General features: G+C 35.8%; 1 protein-coding gene across 1 annotated transcript in view; it reads left to right on the top strand.

The window, feature by feature from the left end:
• Positions 1-24,537, top strand: part of CFAP47 (cilia and flagella associated protein 47) — a 278,885-nt gene that overhangs the window by 228,489 nt on the left and 25,859 nt on the right. Inside the window, exons 58-60 of the mRNA XM_039552038.1 lie at positions 10,026-10,185; positions 10,827-10,918; positions 14,972-15,124. Coding sequence (XP_039407972.1) covers positions 10,026-10,185; positions 10,827-10,918; positions 14,972-15,124 — 405 coding nt within the window. The remainder of the gene's footprint in view (positions 1-10,025; positions 10,186-10,826; positions 10,919-14,971; positions 15,125-24,537) is intronic.

Below are 24,537 nucleotides of genomic sequence, written 5' to 3'. Positions count from 1 at the left end.
TTCTATAAATTGTCAACCTAGAGATATGATTGCTGGCCTCTGTATGAGGCCGCTGCAGTCAAGTCAGTACTCATTCCTAAAAATAAGATAAAATCCAACAGCAGTGACATCCAGGCTGTTGTTTGACTACATCTTCTCCTGACCAAGGAAGTAATCAAAATGACACCCTAATAAATAAAAAAAAAAAAATGAATGGTCTTTTTCTGCTCTCAGGGATTTTCATTTCCTACATAAAGTTTTATGAATTGATGAGTCCTGCAACCTTATTTTCAGAGCACATGATTTTTATCTTTTCTTTTTCACTTCCATAGAACACAGGAAAGAAACATCTTGAACCCGTAGCTGGCATTAGGATGTGGTAGCCTGTTAACCCCTGATTCTGTGATGCCATGTTCCCCCTGATCCCTGCCCTAGCCCTGGCCTCTCCCTTGGTTTCTCCCTGTTGGTTCCTGTACCCCAACCCTGCCCAGGGACCGCCCCTGGGCCCCTGACAAAACCACCCCACACCCAGACCACGAGGTCTCTCTCTCTCTGCCTCCGAGGGCACTGGGACAAGATGTGATTAAAGCCATCCCAAACCCTCATGAGAGACCCTTCTCTGCCTTCTTTACCACCACTGCATTGTAACACTGCTGGCTGCCGGAGCCAGATCATGGGGCTGTCCGAAATGGACTCCGGGATGTGACCAATTGCACGGCCCAGGGAAACCCCCGCTGTGCTCTCAGGGAGCTGCAGCCTGCTCGGCAGAGTCCAGCTGGTACAACATCAGGAGGAGAAGAATGCTTGGTTTAAGTACCAAGTAGTCTGTTGCTGTTGTTGTTATGTCTTAGGCTATTTCTGTGTGGAGTCCACATTCCCTGAAGGCATCAGCTCCAGCTAAGCCCCAATTGCTTCAGTTTACATTGCAGCAATATCCGGGCTGACCTTTGAAGATTTTACCTGTAAGGACAAAGACAAAGAACTCTATCTGAAAAGCTGTGAACAGGAGAAAAGTTTCATTTAAGGGGCCAACTTTTAGAATAGTTAAAGACTGAACCTGCAGCTCTAAAAACTGCTGCTCTGCCTAAGGATTTTTAATGCAATATAAAATTTTCTTTTGTATTTTATTTGCACTTCTGCTTTGTAGGTAGGAGCTTGACTATATATTCCCATTTAAGTCTGATTTCTTTTATTTTCAAGTGGAATAATAAGTGTAACTAATTTCTTCAGAATTTTGGAATCTGGAGATTACCTGCTGACAAGTGTTGTGGTTTAACATTGAGGCTGGCATTGCCTCACGTTGGGTTTTAGCATGTCACGCGCAAAACAGAGTGGGTCAAAAGGATACGTAAGTGGAGCAAGAAAAAAATACTTGCCTAATTTGATAGGCTAAGAAAAAGCTATTGTTAGTCCACTTACAATCGTACTATTGTTCATAGCTATGAAATACATGTAGCATATTGTGGGTTCTGTCATTCACAGAACCACTGTTTTATGACACAAGTCAAATTATTGGGAAAACGTTACTTTTAAAGAGGGATTCCTCTTACCATCTTTCTCTATTTTCTTGAGCACTAAGAAACCTAAAAAGACAAAACTGCAGAGGTCAATTCTGCTTTACTACAGAAACTTGTATACCTCACATGATGAAGAGTGTACTTTCCAGGGTTATGAAAATGTGTAACTCGAGATAAATATATATATATATATGACTCACAGTCACAGTGTTTCCAGTTATTGTCTGCTGTATGAAGTGTGATATGTCTTCTGGATGCTTGTAGCAAGCAGTACAGTTTTTGGTTGTATGTAACAAGTAGAAGGATGTAACAGCACTGGTGCCCTTAGTGATTTCACAACACTTTGCAGATTTTGACTAAAATCTGCCATAGCTTCAGAACTTGACTGTGCTTTCAGAGATCAGACTAAGAGATACATATATCCATGAAGTTTAAAATGAAAGTAAAAACACATCTGTCAAAAGTAATCAGATATTTGACATATGTCAGAAATTCAATTACATCTGAACTGAAGCAATTACAGTTTCCTTTCAGCCATGAACTCAAGACACTTTTGTGTATGTTTCAATCTAGAAAAAGATTAAGAAATAGGGAAACTGTCATAGTCTTAATTTACTTTCTAGTACTTTATCTTAGGGTAACATGAACTTTTCTTAAGAGAGAAAGGACAATGTTTGGTGGAGTTTTTTGTGTCAGGGTGCTAATTGAAAGTCACACTTGTTTAAGAAGCATATGCCATTTCTTGTGTCGCTCTTGCATTTTCAAAATATTTTCATGGTTATTTTCTACTTTGTTGAGATTTTAGGCAGGTTGTCCTGGTAGAGTGTTTTGTTATACACACATTGTATAACTAACTCACTGTAGCAGAGGGGCAGAGAGGTTGAGTGGGTGTAGTTTTTCTCTTCCAAAGTAGAGAATGTAAGATCCTATTTTTAAAAAATACCGCCATCCATCCCTCCACTCAGCTCATCACTCTCCATCCACACTGAGTTTCTGATCTTCTATATAACTGCTTATCAATTAATTTCTCTTGAGACTGTCAAGTGTACTTAAAAGTGTGCATAACCAAAATGAATATTTAGCTAAGGAAAGGAAAATTGACCTAATTGAGTAACTGAGTTTTTACTTTTCTGTTGTTTAATGTGTCACAAATAGAATCACTGAGAGAAGAGGTGTAGTATTGCATCTTTTACATTACTGATTTCGAAGAGGTTTTGCATCTTTGGCTTTGAATTTTGCTTCCTGCTTTCAGTGACTCTGGATCTAGGACATGACTATGTTGCAGACTTTTAGATTTTGGATGCCAGGATGATCTACAGAATTTTATCAGCATAAAGTTGTAATCAGGAAAATAAGGATGGTAAACAATTTTTAAATGTATGAGCTGGTCAAAGGAGGATGAGGTAGACCTACCATCTGTCGGATTATTGGGGGAAAAAAGTAGATTTGGAAGGAAAAAGCAAGAGAAATGGCTGTGAAGTTTTAGAACAACTGTTGGACCATAGGATAAATAGAAAACTTACTACTTTAATTCCTGATTATTCTTCACTCCTTACTCTTATCTGTTTGCCATTGCCTCTGCCAAATGACTTTAATATAATAGTCTGGCCTCCTCCACACATTCTGCTCTCTCTCTCTGCTGTAGCTTCATTTTGCAAGTTACTGTCTATGCCTGTTACCCTTTTGCTGGTTCCTCAGGTGCTTTGTTTGTTCATTTTTCCATCCCTATTGCTGAACTATTCCCTGTCTTTACAATGATTTTCCTTCTCTGACATTTGCCTCGGTTTGCTCTGTACTGCTTGGTTCAGCCTTGCTCTTTGCTGTTCTCATATCCTTCATATGGATGTGTCTTTCCTGATGTGCTGCCTGACTGGATTTCTGTAAAATGAACCCCAAGCCCATCACCCCAGCACCTCTGAAGGGAAATTGCAAAGCTATCCCATGGTGTCAAGGCAAATACATAAGCAGAGATGTAAAATATAATTGAATGTGGCACCTGTATGAATGTTGGTCCATTTTTTTTGTTTGTGTTTTATACAACTCTTTAATACCTACCCAAAGTCAAAGCTGCAGGTACCAGGGCTTCAGAGAAAAGAAGGGTGATTTGTGATAAATCAGTTTAGGATTTTACATGATTTGTATATTACTGCAGAAGATTATTACATCAAAATTTATAATCAGATGTGATAAGGAAGTGATATTTGGAGTTAAAAAACTTTCTGTTTATTCTCTATAAGAGAATGTGATTTTCTTGATCTGTTACATGTATTTTTTTAAGTTTTCTCAGAGTTAAAAATCTTAAGTATAATTTTGCTAGTTTTGGTTATCACCAGAGAAGTGAATTACTGTACTTAGCAACACTTTTTCCTCACTGTGCTTAGCCATCGTAAGCAGAGTTGTTATTGCACTTGAAGAATAAATAAATAAATAAAATAGGTGTTTCTGTCAAAATATTTTGTTTTTTACTGAAACTGCACTGTAAGCTATTAGTTAGAGAAGGATAATTTTATAAATGGAAAGAAAAACCTTATACTTGGCCTTTTAGACATGCTTCATTTAAAAACAAAATAAATTGCATTAAATGAAACAACATTTTTAATTACTGAGCCCTGTTCTCAATCCATTTATTTTAATCTAAATAGCAAACGTTTAACTTGTATTCATTATTTTGTACCAGAAAGAAATTATTCTTAATGAAATCTCTTAATTAAATAATCCAGAAAATCTCTGCCAGGAGTATGCAAAATTGTATTAACACAAGATCCATAAAATGCAAACAAATCTTATAAACATGCTCTAATACATTTTATTGTGTGCGTATGGTAGTGACGTTGTGAAGCCTTTATTTGTGCCATTTCTTTCTTAAAGCAACTTTTAAAGTTTTAACCAGTCATTTGTGAAATTGTTCATTAGCATCTGAGCTTCATATTCATGACTTAACTTTTACAACTAAGTAATTCATCAACTCAGAGGGATTTTATTATTCTGTATAGGTACCAGAAAGGAGGGTGCAAAAAGGATGGAAAAAGTCTCTTTTCAGTGGTGCCCAATGACGGGCAACACAGAAATTCTCATCTGAGCAAAGGGAATGCTTTTTTTACTGTGAGGGTGATCTGGAATCTGTTTACTGGAACAGGTTGCCGAGAAAAAATTACAGAGTCTCCATCCTTGGAGATATCCAAAGCCTTTTTGGACATGGTTCCAAGTAGGTGACTCTCCTTGGAAAGGCATGTTGGGCCATTTGTCTGTCAGAGGAAAGGGAAAACACAACTCTACCTCTTGGTGTAAGTATCCATAATTCATGAAGCAGAGAGTCCCCTAGAAATGCAATCATTGTGGACCATCTGAGAAAGGAACCTCTCTTGCATCCCACCTACCTAAATGAACTTTACTGAAGGAAGGAAAAAGGTGATGTAAATATTAAAACATAGGATGAGACTAACTCAATTTTTGGCATTTTGCGTGGTCATTTTTGTTAGTTCTTTTACTTACTTTTTTGTATAGAGCTTGAAATAACTTGCAGTGCATTCTGTTCCATTTTATTCATCCCAGGTAAGATGCAAATAGGAGTATCCTGCTTCTTTGCCTTTAACTGAACCCAAAATCTAATTGTTACATCAGGGTGATCTCTTGTTCTGCCTTCGTGCTTTCCTTTGAAGGGTGCACTGTTTTTGATGTCACCTGCAATTCACTGAGAAAAGTATCTGTGTCTGGTTTTGCAAACAAGGATTTATTTTATATGCATTCTTAAAAACAGAAACAAGACAAACCCTAGTGATCTGTCATGACTTCAGAATTGCAGAATCACAGAACTGTTTACGCAGTAAGGAACCACTTAAGATAATCTCGTCCATCCAACCTCTCCATGGCTCAAGCAGGGTCATCTCCACCAGGATGTCCAGGACCATGTCCAGTGAAGTTTTGAATATCTCCACAGATGGATGCTGTTGGCTATTGTGTGGTGACTGCCAATTCAGAAAATTTTATTTACATTTACTTATTGAGACTGAATAATTATAATACTGATGTAGCAAAACTAACACAGGCTGCTACTCTCATGGTTTTTTAATTAGAATCCATAACAACGGATTGTGATCATGTTTTAATGAAAGGGACTAAAAAATTCAAGCAGCCTCATTGGAAGCATTAAAAAAAAAAGATGCAAACAAAAACCCACCCTTACTAAGACTTAAGGCAGAAATGTTGTCTGTTCTTTATTAAACTCTTGGGATTTTGCAGTGAAACACTTCTGGGAGAGCTGCTATAAAAGATCTTAGTTTTCATATATGACCCAGGATTTTATCTCTTATAGCAGATGAAAATAAATTAAGAATACTTAGGCCTGACTTTTTTTTATGCATTTCAGATACTGGTGTGCTGGCAATATCTCACTCTTTACTATCTGATATCAATTATCCTTTTGTGGATGAGTTCCTTGAGAAGGAATTAGCAATAATTCCCCATCAGCAGCTGCTGTGTATGAATATTTTGGAGGTTGCCCTTTCCAGATTCTGAGGATAATAGGAGAAAACAGACTTAATTATACTGGGTTGACATTTACAATGGCCAGTGCTAATTTTAGCAGAGCTGTCTGTGGGTTTAATCAAAATGATGCTATAGTAATTTTAATGGAGAAACTATCATGAAAACAAACAAACAAATAAAAGTGCCCCCTCCTAAATGATTTTCCATGAGACTTTAACAAGATATTCTGAGCTCTGTCTCATCGCTCTTTTTCAATTAAAGGAGACTGAACTGAGTGCTCTTCTTCTGGGTAAAATCAATGGGAGGCACTCAGATGCTACAGAATTAAGAGCAGTGCATCAAGGAGATGCTCTTCAATGTTTAGAAAATCTACTCTCAAAGCACTTTACTAACATGAAAAATACATGGCTTTAGGTGAAAGTTCAATGGGAGGATGACATATTGCAGAATATTTTGTTCCTTGCCATCACAATTTTACCACCATGGCACTGCCTGGTATGCTTGCTCTTAACATTTTTCTAATCTACTGTAGAGGCAAAAAGTGCATCTTTGCCCATCTGTATTTATTCCAAATAACATCCCATCTATGGGCATACACTGCTTCTTTAATTCTAGCTGTCACAGTGCTGAGCTTTCTAGGGCTGACACAGAAATTACACAGAACTCAACCACAGTGTAGTGTCCCAAAGAATTGAGGCCAGTAATTTGAAATTTGAAATACACTCATTTTGATTTATTATCTAATGCAGTTCTGAGTTCTAGGCTCAGCACCTGAGGAATCTTTAATAGAATCAGTGTTTTCCAGCAGTGTTCTCCGGCAGCCTCTGGGGAGGCTTGAGGCAAGACTTAACAAAAGGTTACCTAAAAATGAAATGAAAAAGGATGCAGAGCTCCACACACTTCTTTGTAAGGCAGCTGACTCGAATTGCAGCCCTTGGCTTGAATCAGATGCCTTCAGACTTTAAAGGGTCAGCTGAGCTCACTCTGCTAACTTTTGCTGTTTCCTAATGTGCTGTAGGACAGTGGAAAAGAAGCGAGGTATTATCAAAATCTGGCCCAAATCGTTTTGCCAGATGTGATATACCCCTGTTCAGAAAAGGGACTTGCTGTGGATTTCTTAAATAGAATTTGTGGGTACTCATTGTAGTATAAATACTGCAATACACAGACAAGGGATCAGCCATTGGTATTAGTTTTTGGTGTCCCTGGAAGAGTACTTGAGGTCCCCAGGCAAATAAGAACAGCTTGCTTGGCAACGCTGATTTTTATTAAAGTTGTACACAGAGCAATTTTCTGTGTGCTAGCCCAAATTCTCTAAATGGGAAAGAAAAAATAAAAGCAAATTATTTTTGCAGTTAGGCCTATTTTATCTACCTTATTAACTAGCCAAAATCATAATGAAATAAATCTGTATTAGCAGTTAATGATCAGTTGGTTAGTTGACAGCTACAGGCAAACCTGGTGATATAAAAATTACCATCATTATGAACATCTTCTATTAATATTTTTTATTAAAAATGTGAATACAATCTGTTTCAATGGCAATATTATAAAATTTGTCTTTTCATGTTCTTTAATAACCAATTTTCTGCCAGAATGACCCAGAATGCTATCATATGGATTCTGTATTAAAATTTATATTAAAAAAATCAAGGGATTGTGTCCTGTAACAGGCATAATTAAGCTACAGTTCAGAATATATATGTAATGCATATAACTACTTATGAGTTTATAAGTTTATAAACTTACATAAGTTTACAGTCTGTTCTATTTGCCATCTGTTAAAAGCTTTGCAAATGAAACTTAAGGATGTGCTGTAATGGTTTTACAAAATGTTTACATTATTTTGGTATGCATGTATGTGTTGATTCAAGGCAATCTAATTGCAAATTTATCCTGAAATATATGTTTTAAAGATACTGCAGGCCTTTGTCATAACTACACCAGAGTAAGCCCAAAGTGGGCAAATCCCAGCAGAGAGCTGACTCTTCTCTCACTGGGGGAGAAGGGTGTGTCAGTGCTGTAGTGGGCTTCTGATCCAGAGGGATGGATCCCAGTTCAGATGTCTTCAGGAGTATTGCAACTATGTCTGCCATCATCTTAGTTATTTCAGATACTGGATTAAAAATGAGTTACTAATTTTGAATGATTTTTACTTTGACCACCTGATTGCCAACAATATGTGTATATATAGTATATCTTTTAAATTTGGGTATGGATTTGATAGCTAGTACCTCAAAGATCTAAAGAAAAATCTTAAATCTTTATCAAAATGAAAAAAAAAAAGAAGAAACATAGTTTTTTTTTTTCATTTAGATATTAAAATTTTAATGGATTTTTAATGAGGATATTTTCAGCTGTTTTATGATAAAAAACTTTTCAAAGGCAAATTGCTCTTGCTCTGGTGGGTTTCTACAAATACACAAGAATTAAGCATTTACAAGTGCAAAGCAGTTGGCTAATTTTCATAATTAGTATATTTTAGTATATAATTTCTTACATGCAGAAATTCAGGTATATTTAGAAAAGGATTTCCTACTGCTTTTCACATTCATAATAAAGGGAGGCAGTGGTCTATATTTGATGTCCTGAGACCTTTTTAACCAGTAGAGGTAGAAATCCTGCTGAGTTGTGTGTTTTTAAATATTCCCAACTCTCCTAATTTAAGATTGATTTTCCAATCTGAATTTAGTTAATTTGTTTTAATTTAAGAGTGTTTCTAGTGAAAAGCTTAACACCTGTAGGCTTTATACTTAAATGTTAGTAGAGAATTGGTGTAGATGAGGAGTCCCGACTCTTGTTCTGTGTTTTGGAGAGCTGTTTTTCAAACCCTTCTCTCCTTCCCTGATGTGACTTGAACTTTTTTTTTATTTCTGGCCATTCCTGTATTCCTGTCTGACATAATTTTACTCAGTCTCCCTACACTTCCATCTTCATTGCCAAACTTCTGTGCATCCACCTTTTTTTCCATTTCGTCCTTCCCAAGACTGCGTTATGATTTTCCTACCATCGTCTCTGCTACAGCTTTCAGCACTGAGGTCTTCACCCCCAAGGAGGTTAGGCTGTAGGAAGGTGACATTTGGAGCACCATGTAAAGTTTCCCTACTGGTGCTTTTTGAGCACGAAGCCACCTGTGGTCATCAGAAGCAATCCCCAGGAGGGTGCTGCATGTCCCAGGCAGGGTGACTCCAGCAGATCCAGTCATTCTCAGGGAGTGATACCCATAGACCTGTGTCAGCTTGTATTCTTTGTAGAAAGTGTGAAATATATCACAAAAATTGATTCAAAGCCTAATGTAGAAGTAGTTACTCATAACGAAGAGGATTTTCTGCAGATAGAATTAAAGCTGAAACCCTAACCTTCAGGTGTCATTTCCTGCAAATTCCAAGAATTCTTTTCAAACAAGGAGCTTTATAGTGAAAAGACTGATTTACTTCTTATACTCAGTGTAATCTTCTGATAACTTTATTTCTGAAATGGCTGAGGTAGATGTTCTGACACTTGGGAGACTGGCAAGCCACTGGAAAAAGACAATTAAAGATTCAAAATATCAGGCTACCTTCATTACAGACAGCATAAGTTTAGTTTGATTTTTTTTTTAAACAACAAAATCAATCAGATGAAAAATCATACAGAAAAGGCATGGTTTGTATAATAATAATGAAGATTCTGTAATAAATATAGTACAGTCGTCTTGAACGTGAGCAATTATTTTTGGGTTGATATTTTTTATGCAGTGTTACTCACAGATGTAATCCACAGCTGAAGAAACATGACTTAGGCCCTAGAAAATCATGGGATAGATATACATATGTTACACATGATCTCTGAATATTAAATGTGGGACATTCACTTAATTGTGGTTTTGTTTTGGTTTTTCTTTAGCAAAGACAGGGTAAAATGAAATTTTTTTCAGGGAAAACCGTACACTGTGATAAAAAGTTGAACAGTGATTAAAAAAGAAAAAGGGAAATATATGAGCAAAATGATAGAAATAATTTTGAAAACTTTCAAAATACCACAACAATCTGTTCCATCTTGCAGGAATCCGATTAGGTCCAAAAGAAAAACTGGAAATCCCTGTCTTATTCATACCAGCTGAAATGAAAATTTATAAAACTCAGGTGGCAATTCATGTAATGAGAGAAAATGGTGAAAACTGGCCTTATGAGGTTACTGCTGAATCAAATACAGACTTAACCAGGTAATTTATTCTAATAGAAAAGGAAAAAGTAGTTGAGGCTACTAGATTCTATCATCATTTATCTCATTGGCTGTTCGTGGGTAGCTCCCAAGGGCAGTCCAGTGTCTGATTTTGAGGATAGTGGATCAAAAGTATTTTTATGTATACATATTTTTGATGTATGCAGGTTCAGGGTAAGATTTCTGGTTTTTTTAATACCTACCTCTTCTCACTTTAAATAAAGAAAATGTAAAGTACTGACTGCTGGTGCAGTTATGGATATTGAGCAAATGAAAACTCTTAGGTACCTCTGTTTTTTCAATATATTGGGGATAATAATGATTCTCATCCCTGATATTTTTATGTAATCCATAAACTGCAGAAATTTTATCTCTGTGTAAACATAACCTGACAGAATGCAAATCAGGCCAAATGTTTTCAGATCAAAATTATTTGAATACACTTAGTGGACCTAAGTTATAGCTGATAGAATTTGTAGCTGATACATTTAGTTGGATTTTATTTCATCTTTTTCTCAGATATGGTTAGCATTAAAGCATACAATAGAATAGAGTCTAACCTTTCCAACAACTCTTAAGTCTAGATTACTTTGGAAACAGAATTTTCAGCAATATATCTTAATGATACTCTTACTTTTCTAGAAATGTTACTGTAGCAGAGAACAGGGAAGCTCAGGGAATACTCTGGATCTATCCAATTCATGGAATGCCTGAAGCACCACAGCAGAAATCAGGTAGGTAATGACTGAGAAAAGCTTGAGCAATATATTTAAGAAAATTAAATAGTCATTTATATTCTCACCTGCTTGATTGCAAGAATTTGCAGCAATTCTTGGCTATATCTTAAAAAAAGATAAAATCAAGTATTAAAACTAAAATATTTTCCCACTTCCAAAGTAAATCTAGATCATGACTTTGATCTTATTGTGGATAAAAGGAGTTGGGGGCAGTTGGAAATATTAAGGCCTGTGGCCTTCAGTGTGCCAAGTAATCCTGAGTTTGAGAACTGAAGGTAAGCTGAACAAAGGACTGACTCAAAGGTAGAATTCTTCTTGCATACCCAGAACACCCTTCTGGAGAGTCTGCAGGGTGCAAAATACTGGAGTAGATGTTTGCTGCTTCTCTCAGCCTTGAATTTCATGTCTAACTCAAAACCAGAATATAAAGTAGTGTGAATAGCAGTAAGTTTTCCCCTTGCTCCTGAGAAGTAAACTTGCATTAAAAGATGAGTGACATTCTGGGAGGTTTCTTGCTTATTTTGGGGATAGTAAATGCTTATATATTTGACCATCTGTATTTTCAAGGTGTGGTATAATTCCAGAGCTATGAAACAGGAAGTTGTGAACAGCTTTTTAAATCTATAACCCTGAAACTACAGCTCAACGTGTAGATGTGGGACCAATTTTATACCAGCATGTCCTTTCAGCTTACCTTTTGTTGACTGAATAAGTGAATATAATACCTTTCTACATTAAATGTATTAAGATACAGGAACAATTTCTGGAAAAACATAGAAATAGATATTTGTACTGTCATTAATTTATATTGCTTAAGGACTCTACTTGTAGACAAATGCCAATGATGTGGTAATAATTAGAGCTTTCATCTCTTTAATGTGCACTTTAATACCTTAAGGAATGAAACAGAATATTATCATGTAATCAACTGTTGCCCAAAATGATGGCTTTAATGAGTCTCATTAACATTAAAACTATGTATATTAATGTGGAGGTTGGTTGTGTTATTTAAAGCTGTTGTGTAATTCACTGGCACTCTTCAAGATAAATCTCACTTTTATTGGGCTTTTGCTTTCACTGAAATCACAGAACCATTAAGGTTGGAAAAGACCTCTAAGATCAAGTCCAACCATTAACCAGCACCTCTATGTTACCACTAAACCGTGTCCCTAAGCACCACATCTGTGTGGTTTCTGAACATTTCTAGGTATGATGATTCCCCCACTTCTCTGGGCACCTTGTTCCATCACCTGGCCACCCTTTCCATGAAGAAATTTTTCTCTATATCTGATCTAAACCTCCCTTGGCACAACTTGAAGCCATTTCCTCTTGTCCTGTCTCTTGTTACTTGGGAGAGAAGATTGACCCACACCTGGCTTCACCCTCCTTCCAGGTGGTTCTAGAGATGGAGATGGTCTCTCCTGAACCTTTTCTCCAGGCTAAACACCCCCAGCTCCCTCAATCAGTCTTCATAGGACTTAAGACCCTTCACCAGCTCTGTTGCCCTTCTCTGGACTTGCTCCAGCACCTCAATGCCTTTCCTGAACTGAGGGGCCCAGAACTGGACACAGCACCCGAGGTGTGGCCTCACCAGTGCCCAGTACAGGGGGACAGTCACTGCCCTGGTCCTGCTGGCCACACTTCTGCTGATACTGGCCAGGTGCCATTGGCCTTCTTGGCTCCCTGGGCACACCTGGGCTCATTTTCAGGCTATTTTTCACCAACATCCCCAGGTTCTTTTCCACCAGGCAGCTTTTCAGCCATTCTTGGCCAAGCCTTGGGCATTACCTGGGGTTGTTGTGACCCAAGTGCAGGGCCCAATACTTTCTGTATAAGTTATGTATTAAAATGTTTAGCATTCATGAATTGCTTAAGTGAAATCACTTCTTCATATGATCAGAAACTTACATACTATCAACTCTTAAGTAATTTAAAATTCCTAAGTGCTTTTTTAAAACAGCAAAACTAAATTATAGCATATTTATAACTATGTTATCCATTAGTTTATAGTCAATAAATGTTTGTAATACATAAGAAAGCATTGCATTAATTTTGAATGCATATTGTTCTTTGGGCATCAGCATGTTAAGGAAATTCTAGGTCTTTCAAAAATGCCCCAGTAAACAGAAATATGTATTTATAAATGTGTTTATGGAATTTTCCATTCCAACCTTGATTCCGAAAGCCTATGGTTTTCAGTTATAAACGGGCATTTTAAAAATCTATGTGGTAAGGTAAGATCCAAAGCAGGCAATAACAGAAAATCTACTTTAAAAAATTTTTTTAAAAAATGATCAAAAGATTATTGTTGTCTCTTTTAATGCAGACATTTATTAAAATTGCCTGGAGGCTACAAGCTACTATGTCAAAACCCAAAGCTGCTTTGCTAGTATATTAGGGAGTTCATCTTTGTGTCATTCTTATTTGCATCTTAATATACTTAAACTTCTAGAAGCCACTTGGCTTTCTATCTCATGAGACCAATTAAAATGATCAGTGGTCATAACCCATGTAGTACATGTTAAGTAGATGATAACTTGGATATCTTATAAAAGTGATTACAAATGGGGAATCACCCGGGATATTCTTTTAATTCTTGTAGAGTGTAGAGTCAAAGAAGCATACAGCAATTTAAATTAGAGGGACCACTGGAGGTCATCTAGCCCAAGCACCTGCTCAAGGGTAGCTTGCTCAGAGATTTTTCCAGTCAAATCCTAGATATATCTGACTTTTATTTGTAAATATTACTTAGCCATTTAGGAAAAAGGAAATGTAAAATCAGTTCTGGTAGTAAGATGAGCTGTGGAATAGAAAACGACTCAATGTGCACACAGTAATCTGAAACATTTGGTAAACTAGTGGAATACAGAGAATTTAATCTATTCTTAAATATAATGTCATACATTCAGAAAAAAACATGTGTTTTTAACTATTTCAGTAACTCTCCCTCATTGAAATTCTTTTGAGAGAGCTCTATAAATTGCTTACACCCTGTTAAACAGGGAAAGACCAAGGGAGAAAGGAAATTACCTGAACATGATGTGTAATTAGCTATTTTCCAGAGTAATGGTAGTGAATCAAGTTCCAGAACTGAAAGCTGAAGCTAAATTAACATGATATTGAAAAATGATTTAATTGCTCTTTTTAAAACACTTTATATATATGGTATTATATGGTTCTTTATGATATGATTCCAAATTATTGATCATTAATTCCTGATGTTAAGTTCAGAGTTTATTTTTAAAGAAGTATTGAATGTAATTGATGAAAATTACTTTTTTACCTTGAAACTGAAAAGTATGTGATCAGCTATTCTTTTTCATGTTGGTTCCCAGAACTCTAGGAAGTTCTAGGTCTCTTCTTCAGGAAAATATATTTTTTTCAGTGCTTTTGTGTAATTTTCTTCTTTTTCTGTGCCAATAAGTACTGAAAGAACCAGAAAAAATAACTGTTGAAATAAACTTTATAAAAACTAGTGTATAAGCTAAAACCTAACAACTTTGTAATGAAAAAGACATATTTTGGAAGCAGTAAATTAAAATCACTCAGTGAATTGAAAGAAGTTCTATGATGCTTCAAACAGAAGAATGCTTTTTATTCTGGCATATTTCTATTAAAGCTGTAGTTTGAACAACAGTACTCTTAAACTAAGAAATGAAAGAGTAACAATTCTTTCATTTTGTCTTAAAATCCTTTTATTTTTTTGGTTTTGTTTCAGTCTTCCTTTCTTACTGGCATGTTTCAAACTATGGCATAATTCCTATTAGCAGTTGAACGTAAATGAAGATACATTTCATGATTAAAGAGAATAGAGAAATTTGCAAGTGCTGTTGGGAACCAACTGAACAGATTTTTGTTTGCTTAGCAATATTTTCTACTACTGCATCACAACAGAAAAATAGAAAGTTAAGGATGGGAAAAGCTTTTATTTGTCTTGCTCCTTACTGGAATTCTGTCTTCCTCTAAGCACATTTAACTCCTATGTTTAATTGCTTTGTTAAAATCAAGATACCAGCGCTTTGCAAATAAGATGTGTTTGCTTTTCTGTAGTTGTGATACGTTGTCAAGCCAGGCAGAGATTAGAGCAGAGAGTAGAGCTGCTGCTGATTGGTGTAATGCCTGGTGAAACTGCTCTGCCTGATGCAGGGAATTCTGCCATGGTCAATATGGATGAGTCGGCCAACACCCCAGAAGCCACTGATGGTAAGAATAGTTTTGATATCATACTATTTTAGGAACATTTCAAATGTTCTGCCATGACAAGGGGTGAGGTTTAGGAAGATTGTCCCAGTCCATATTTTTACCATCTTTCAGGTATAGGGTATTTGTTTAACTTTGTCTGCAGCTATATGATCCTATGAACTTGAACCTTCCTTTTTTTAAATTTGTCCTGGATATGAGGCTTGCATACACACAATCTCTCCTTTAAAAGCGAGCCTGCACAAAGCTTTCAGTTAGAAAAAATATGTCTGTGTAAGCATTGCCAGGAAACATTTATCTGCAGGTTTGCAAGATGCATTCCCATCAGAAGGCCAATATTGGTATCAGAATGGATTGAAGAAGGAGGACTTTTCGAAAGAAGTGATAAAGCTTTGTAAAAGGATAGCTTTCACTTACTGTTAATCTGCTGAGAACACAGTGAAAATCAATTTATTCAGATACAGCAACTTTTCAAAATACACCTCTCCTTGAAACAGAATGGTACAACATATAATAGTAAGGAAATAATGCTTGTTACTGCTGTATCACCAGTATTTCTGTTATCAATCATAGTCACTACAACAAATTTGAAAATTGTGCACCTTGGAAAATCAACATTTCATTTTGGATTCAAAGTCATCCTCCTTTTTAAGAAAAATGTTATTTAAAAATTATGACACTTCACATGAGTCGGACTGATGTGTGTTTAACATAGCTGTAAATGAGGGAAGGGATTTTACCTGTACTCTGACTTTGTTCAAGGTGGTAAAAGATGAGTTTACGGATGTTGCCATAATTGCAGTCTATCAGGTAATCATTTGGAGAGACAGACAAGCTTGGCTTTTGTGTCCCACTTCTGCCATTTACAGTCTGTTCCAACAGAGGCTTTGCAGGAATACCATGTTACAGAAAATGTCCTGCCAAATAAATGGGAAAAAGTGAATAGCTGTAAAAGGTAAATCAAGATGCATTACATCCTTCCTAGAAGGCCAATTCTCATGCAAAAGTACTCATGCTGTGCACACTGATCAATATATTCTCATATTACGGTCCAGATCTTTAAAGAAATTTTTTTGAAAGCTTTTAAAGTAGGAAGAGATCTGAAGTTGAACTGTTAACAAGAGCTTGCACAGCATATACTTACTGATTAGCTAATATTCATAATTACGTATTTAAACTTTATATTTACTCATAAGGCAGTGCCAAAGATAACTTATTGTCTGGGCCTATTATGATCTTACACTCCCATATTACAAAGTGATAGTGGCAAATCCAGTAAAGCAAAAAGATGTGAAGTTGTCAATGTACATTCTTTCCTCTTTGGAGAACTGTAAATACCATTATAAAACTTTGTTCAGTCTTTTGAGAACAGATGTCCATCAAGATAAAAAAGGACTTTTTTTTTATCACAGAGTAACAGATTTAGCTCATTATTGGCTGCCTTAATCACGCCTGGGCTATTTCCCTCCAAAATGGTGGCATCTGAATTGACAAGAAAAATGTGCACTGAGCAAGCTGAGGCAGCATTTTGAAAGTCTTGCAGATTCATGATGTCTAGTACTTGTTTTATTCATAGGAATAATTTATTAACACTGGCTTCTGCTACAAGACATTGATTTGGGGAATTGCATCTTTTTAAGCAAGAAGTCTGGTAATGAAATGCTTTACACCATAGGTAGTAAGATCATTTATAACATTGTGCTTTTCATAGTTTTCAATGACATTTTAATGCCATTATTGATAGATGAATTTGAGGCCTGTTAGGAAGCAAATTTAATGGTACTATCTGAGCTTTCTGCAGTCTACCAGTAATAACATAAATAAAAGCCTAAACCTTTAAGATAACACTCTGGCATGCTGTTCTTCATTTTTTTTCCCTTTAGAAAGAGTGATTCATCAAAGTGCATGATGTGTAGTAAGCAGTTTTTATATTCAAGGATAAATGATGATAATTACTGGCAGATCGGATTTAAACAGCTAATACTGTGCTTCAGTATCTAAATTATTTGGACAAGTATAAAGTCTTATAAAGTGAAAAATCTTCAAGCATATCTTTTACATAAAAAATTCAATTTCATCCAATACAGAGGAGTGCATTTGACACAGGAAACTACTACAATTTCTTAAGAAAGAGGCTGCAATCTAAATGCTGTCTATCTCCAATGACATAGTTTCTTGTTCAGAAGTCAGCAAAGTTCCAGGGATCAAATAATGAAAGCTTAATATTTTAGACATAGCAAATACAGTATGGCCCTTTTTAAAAATAATTTTCAATTGCAGATTTTCAATGCATATTTTCACCCTAAATGTATTTTTCATCTGTTTTCTTACATATGGCTCTAAAGATATCTTTTTCACTAAAGGAAATTTAAGAGCTGAGATTCATCCAAACAAGTGTGAAGTTTGCTATTTTTTAGTTTAAGTATTCAGTGGGGAATACAAACATTTAATTTTCCACAATCTTTAAAAAAAAAAAATCACAAATCAGTTATGGAAGTTTGACTGACATTCACGACTCTGTGTGTTTGTAGTGGTCCTTTGTAACCTTGCCCTTTCAATTGCTTCAGTTTATTTCATAAGTCAGCCATGAGGGCTGAGTCTTCCTCATTAACTTCCCTCATCTTTATTAATTCATGGCTCTCCTCACAGCACAAAGGCTGGTCTTAGCTTCTTGCTCCTGTGTTCTTATTTCTGGGAAGGTTTCATGACAGTTACCTTTGAGGGTAATAGTGCTGCCCTGGTTCTGTAGGGTGGCACAGGTACCAGGGTGGTTTATGTTATGAGCAAGTTTTTACAGCCATTCTTAACTCAGACTAAGCAGATGGACAGTTCAACAGCACGTGAGAGTGAAATAACATTTTCCACATATGCTAATCTGTAATGTACATTGGCATACATTATACAAAGTGTATCTGTACCCTTTGTTTCACTGTTTATAAAACCTTTGTAGCAATTGTCTAATATTCCTGAAACTCATCAGAATATACAAAAGGCTCTATTTTCTTTTATTTCATTAAAGCAGCGCTTTGAAACAGGCAAAGAACAAAAACACATCCCAACACGCATTAAAAAGCTGTTGTCCATCTCCAGCAGGATTTTATGTTAGCCAGTGGTATGGATTGCACTAAATTCCCATTTAATGTGATGGATCTGGATCAGGAGGCTCACCTTTAAGATAGAAGGTCAATAAAATTGCATATGACCAAAGAAATCTTGGGAGACAAGATATTTTTATAGACTTGATCTCTCATCCAGAGATGTTAATGTAATTGCTGATAAAGTGTAGCAGGTTAATATTGAAAGCAATATGAAGAGGATAATAATGATGAAGATGGCCCTCTATCCTACTTAAGCCATCTCTGTATTGTCAGAATAATTGTGGCATTATTTTTGAAATTAGCCCTGAGGATGAGAAAATTATAGCTATATAAATTAGATTTTCTTCCTATGCAAGAAATAGGAGAAAGGATAACACAGTGTTTGTTTTGGATTAAGAGCTGATGAAAGCAGTTATCAATGGCAAAATGAAACTGTTGACAAGGGGGTGAACCAACAATTGGGACACTTTGTTATGGATTATTACTTTGTTGTTAGGGGTGACAACTGACGGAAAACAGGGAACAAGTAGAAGTCAAAGAATAGAGCATCAGAGCAGAACTGAAAGTTTTAGATGGATTATGTCTTCAGCTACATAATTTTTGTTTACATCTGGCTGTTTGTTTCTTTATTTATGAGTGAAACATGGGAGAGATTTGATGTATTGTTTATTTTCATTATTGAACTGAAATAATGCCAGGCATTTTAATGAAGAAGGTCAAATAGGTCTTCTTGATATGCAAGGCTATCAGTGGGTCCATTAAAAAACAGAAAAAATATAGCACAATTTTTTACCTCATAAGTGAACCCTCCTACTGCCATTTCTTAGTATAACTAGAACAATAACAACAAATAGTGGCAAAAAAAGAAAAGAACTCGTGAATTGTGAGCATTTGGGAACTGCTTTTATGAACATTAGTCACTCATTTCTCTTTCCTTGCCATTTTATAAAATGCTAAAATCTGTAAGCCTTAGGAATGAGAATCATCATTATGTTACTTAAAATTACTTTCTGATACTTATGCAAAATCATAATCAGTTTAAATATTTAATACTTAAAGGGAACCAGATCACTTATAAACTAATCTGAAGTTATTTACTCAGCTTCATAATATTCCAAAAAAAATAAATAATACAAACCTAGAAATAATTAAACTCTTCCAGGTGCTACTTGTCAGTATCACGTAGATCCAGGAAACAGGAGAAGTCCAAAAGAACTGATTAACCCAAATAATGTATCTTTGAAACAAGAGCACACAAATAGATGTCCCTTAAAATGATTTGAGCTAGTGAATAAGAAAAACCTAGGCAATATAATTTGAAGAAGAGTCTATTAATTACTTTAATTGTTATATGATTGTGATTACCATTTCGCCCCTTTCTTGCTCACAGAATTTCCTGTAATCTCTTTGGTTGGGTGGTAAGGAAGTATTACTTCCAATAGAAACAGAACCACCACACCCTTGTTTTGTAGAGATATTTTTGGGGAGCTTCCGTAAATCAAAACCACAGCCAACACAGCTCTCCAGGACCTTAACTGTCCTTCTGCAACATCATAGCACCTCACAATGATCTGTCTGCATTAATTTCCACTGTTTTCTGCATTATTTTCTCATTTATGGGACACTAACAAAGCATTGCTGATCAAATCCCCTAAAGATGCAAACTTAGGTTTTCCTGAAGAACAACAGAAAAGTGGTTTCCCTGTCTCTCAGCTGTGTTTGAGTGCTTTTTGTCATAGTAAAGCAGAGGATTTATCCACCTAAATTTGCCCCAGAAAATGTATCTGACAGTCACTATAGTGTAAAACCACATGCACACATGTATGCGACAGGCCTATCCCAAATGCTCTTCCATTTACAGGTTATGACATCCTATTATCATTTCTGTGATAAAATTCTTTGTCCTTGTCTTTTGTCACTGAAGTTGCACTGTTCAAGTTTTGTTGTTCTTACAGAAAATGAAGCTGTTATCTCTAGATCTCCTTCATCTCTCCTACACGGCACATTTCCAACAGAACATGATACAAAAAAACCCCCAACAAACTGCTCCTGTTGTTTTGCAGAATGTATAAAACTTTATGTTTTTCTAAATTACTGCATCAGGTCTGTAGTTCTGACAGTCTAAGAACAATTTGATCTGAAGCTTTGGAGATACAGGTAGATTTTAAAAGTATAAGGCAAGTAAATAGAAGTTACATAGAATCACCACAGAACTTGGAATGAAATTGTAACCTTGAAGCATTACTCTTTCTTCAAGCCAGTTGAGGAAGACAAGAGTGAAACCTCAGAAATTTACTACACAAAAGTTCTATTAATTCTGAAACTTGATTTGTGTCCAAAAAATAACACAAATGGGTACCTCCCATGAGATGAAATATCTTCTAGTAGAATAATTTACACTACCCTGTGTGATAGATGTTCTGTCTTATGTGTAACTGAATGCAATCTGTTGGGTAAGGAAAAGGAAGCAAATGAGTGTGACCCCTAGTGATCAGGTGCTGTGTTCCACTCTCTGTGGCTCAGTTTTGTATATTAAAATAAGCCAGAAGATAAAAAAAGCATGCTTTTGTAATAGACCATAGTATAGTGTAAAACTGTCAAGAACTGTTGAACAAATGGTGACATGGGTTTTCAGTTTAGCCTGTGTGTGCCAATTCAAATTGAATGGTTAGGTTAAAAGTCAGCTTGAGTTGTTTCTGATTTCTGTGGGCAACACTGAAAGTGAGGCAAATTACTCTGGATGCCGTGGAAAAAATAATGTCTGTGTGAATTAAGACTAAATCATGAGATGTGTTCTTGAAGAAGCTGCTTTGATGTTTCTGTGCCAAGGTACAGTTGTGATCTTTGTCTGCCAAGGTTTCTGGATAAATGAAGACATGGCTAAATAAAAAGAGAGCTTGTTGAAAAAGGATTATAATGGTTATGAAGAAATAAATTTTAATTGTTTCCTTTATAGCATGAATTTATAGGGTAGTGTACAAATCTGAGTAGAATGCCAGATTAAAGGAGAATAATGTGAGATCCTTTGAGCTGAAGAAAATCCTTTTGATTTTTCTGAGGTTTTTGTTTCAATTTACTATGCAAGTAATATCAAAATAAAGAAAGCATTGAGAGGGATGTATGGATAGGCATAGTAAAAAGAGAATTAGTGCAAAAGGGATTCAGAGAGAGAGAATATATGGAAACAAGCTGCATGGAACAATGAAGAAATGTATCTGGAACAGCAGATACTAGATGCACACCATGTGTTTCATATACATGGATTCACAAGCTTCCATTTCATTCACCAAACTATGCAGTATTTTGAAGAAATACATTCTTAAAAAAGGAAAAGGGAGGGAAGGCTTTTTTGCTGCTTTCTTTACAGTAGAAACTTGGTTTAGAAGTAGATACCTTTTTAAAGAAGTGTTTTGAAAGAGAAAAAAATTAGGAAACAAAAATTGAATGTAAGAGGAAAATTTAGGAAAGAAGCACTCCAGTTGGTTGCTAAGGAAATAGGCAGTGGGATGCAGGGTGAAAAAAGATGTGGATAAGAGTGGAATTTTGCAGAGCCTTGAAGATAGGGATGAAGGTTTTTGACTGGATATGGAAAGAGAAATAAATTTCCAGAGAAGAGATATAAAGATATATATGCAGAAGTACATTGAGGATTCACTTGAATTCCAATGAGGTTCAATAATTTTATTGCCAACAGAAAAGAGATCAGCTTTTTTATCCATTTATTCCTATGTATTTAAGGTAATTTGGTGTCTGGCATTCAGTAAAGTTATGATGTTATCTTTGGTATTTTTAATGCTCCACATACAGCTCTTTTGTATCCATGTGAAGAAATCTGGTGGAAGGCATATTTAACTACAGCCAGGTCTTTGGGGGGTTTTGTTAATTCTGCTGCTATTGTCCCGTAATTTTGACAACTTATAATGAGGAATAGATTTTTAATTCTCAGATGAGATTCATGTCTTACTGCCCACATGATGTCTCCTTAAATGTTAGGATGTTCTTGACCACCAGACTTCTTTTTATTTTTTTTTTTCCTTCATTACTCTTGTCATTCACTTTTTGCTGTTCACTGGAATATTTATTTAAATATTGTATTAAGATTATTTGATCTGCTGTACAATAATGTGCTCTGTCAGCCTCTACTTTTGCTGGAGAGGCACAGCTGCATATTTAATGTTCATTTCCCACTGCCTGCTGAGTTCCAGCAGTGTCTGTGTGAAAACTCCTGGAAGATGATGGAGAAGGAAAAGGACAAGTGTCAGATGAGACCTCAAAGGGGCGATGAAAGAAGATATTTCAAAAGTTCTGGAAGGTGAAGATGAGATGCCAGATATCTGGTAGAAATGTTTAGTTACCATCTGGTTTTGTAGTTTCTGTGTTAGCAGTTTGGGGACTATTAGATCAAGAGGGGAAGAAATCTTTTTTAGGTGTCAGGGCCGCAATGGACACAGCCTTGGGAAATTATTGGAATCGTTAAAAAAAAAATCAATGAGAGGGTGCAGTATGTTACATTCAGCACCAAATGAAAATAATTAATCTGGTTTATGCAAAGTATGAAACTGCAAATTTATGAATGCCTTGGCTTTAATTACATATTTGTATTTGATGATTGTGCTGCCCTCCTTTATGAAATGACTGCAGATAAGACCAGTTAAGTGAATTCACTTGCATCTCTGTTTTACTGCATCCATCCAAGGAAAAGCCTCTGCAATGAGGACAAGCACTTTTGCAGTCTGAGCATGTTTCCATCCCAGTTTTAATTTCCATCTGTCTCATTGGAAATGGGAGACAGTGTGAAAGTGAAGAGGGTCCCTTAGGGAGATGCTCCCCTTTGCCATGTTCATGTCACCAAGTGCTGCCGCAGGTTAAGCACTATTTGTGGAGAGCTCAGACAGCCAGATCTCCCCTGGGTATCCACAAGAGACTGCAGCCTCCCAGGCCAGTGTCCAGGAGATTTTTATCATCAGAAAACATGGTGTATAATGAGCTGGTCCTCAGTGAAATCAAACATTCACTTTTCAGAAGCAGGAGGGAGGTACAAAGGCTAACACTGTGTAACTCTGTTTGAGGTCAGAAATATCCAGTGGACCTCTCACAGTGCCTTCTATAGGCAATAGGCCCATCTACAAATGTCTTTGTTATTAACTCTTTTGAACCTTGAATACAGGTTCTTTTCCACTAAAATGTCATTTAAATTTCTGAGATTCATATTTTGTTAACTTGTTGGAATAGTCCTTTAATTTTTAGATGCATTCATTTTAGATGCATGCATCTATTAATTAGTTTTACAGTAAATCTAGCAGTCATAAAAATTCACATTTCCCCGATTTATATGCCCAGAGTATAAAATCCTTGGAGTTTTCATGCCATAGGTCTTATGAGTCATAAAATAATTTTTTTTTTAAAAGTGGTCTATATCCTTTCATCTTCTTAGAGGCTATTTAACCAAACCCTAACACTTTTATTCCAGAGCTTTTGAAGAAGTGTCCTTACTAGTACTTGCAAATAAATGACAGCCAAGTCATAAAAGTGGATAGCTGAAAAGCCTTGCTGGTTTTTAAATACAGGTGCTTCAGTAATTCTGCATACACCAGTGTTGCTGAAATGCATACTACCTTTTTGAAAATCTTTATTTACAAATGAAAACTCTTAAAGACTGAGATTAATTGCCTTTGAAAAGAAGAAATGTTTAATAATAATGTTTAATAATGGAATAATTACCTCAGAATATATTTTCTCTTCTTAAATAAGACAAACTATTTTTCAGAAAATATGAAGAAGTAATATTTTTTATAATCAGAATTTCTATTTGCTAGATTTAACTAGATGTATTTAAATAGCATGCTTGTATCTTTGCAGTATTTGGATTGATAAATATCTCTATGTTGAGTCAGATGTGACTAAAGCTCTCTCTGCTGCTCTCTAATTACAGAACACAAGTGGATTAATTGGGTTATACTTCTATATTTGCATGTGTATTTTGCATCTTGCATTAGGTAAAACAGGAATTTTATGTGTATTAAAAATGGTGATTTTTAAAAAGAAAACTGAACTGAAATGAAGAGAAAACTGAATGAAAGAATACAAAGAGCTGGGCCTAAGGAGTCAAGGCCTATTCAAGCAGTATGTTATATTGTATTTGACTTTGCTTTCAAGAAAGTGTTAGTGCTGTCTCCATGTTTTACAACTTCTGCCATTTTAATTGAAACTGGAAATTCTAGGAGTCAAGAGGACTCTGAATATTTGACAAATTTGACACTTTCCTAGCTGTTTCATAACTTTTTTTTTCTTCTGAGTTTTGCCAGTTTGTTTAGGCAG

The sequence above is a fragment of the Corvus cornix genome, chromosome 1 (genome assembly GCF_000738735.6).
Source record: "Corvus cornix cornix isolate S_Up_H32 chromosome 1, ASM73873v5, whole genome shotgun sequence".
Taxonomy (NCBI): Eukaryota; Metazoa; Chordata; class Aves; order Passeriformes; family Corvidae; genus Corvus; species Corvus cornix.
Note: the sequence above shows the minus strand (reverse complement) of the source record. Positions and strands in the feature narration are given on the sequence as shown.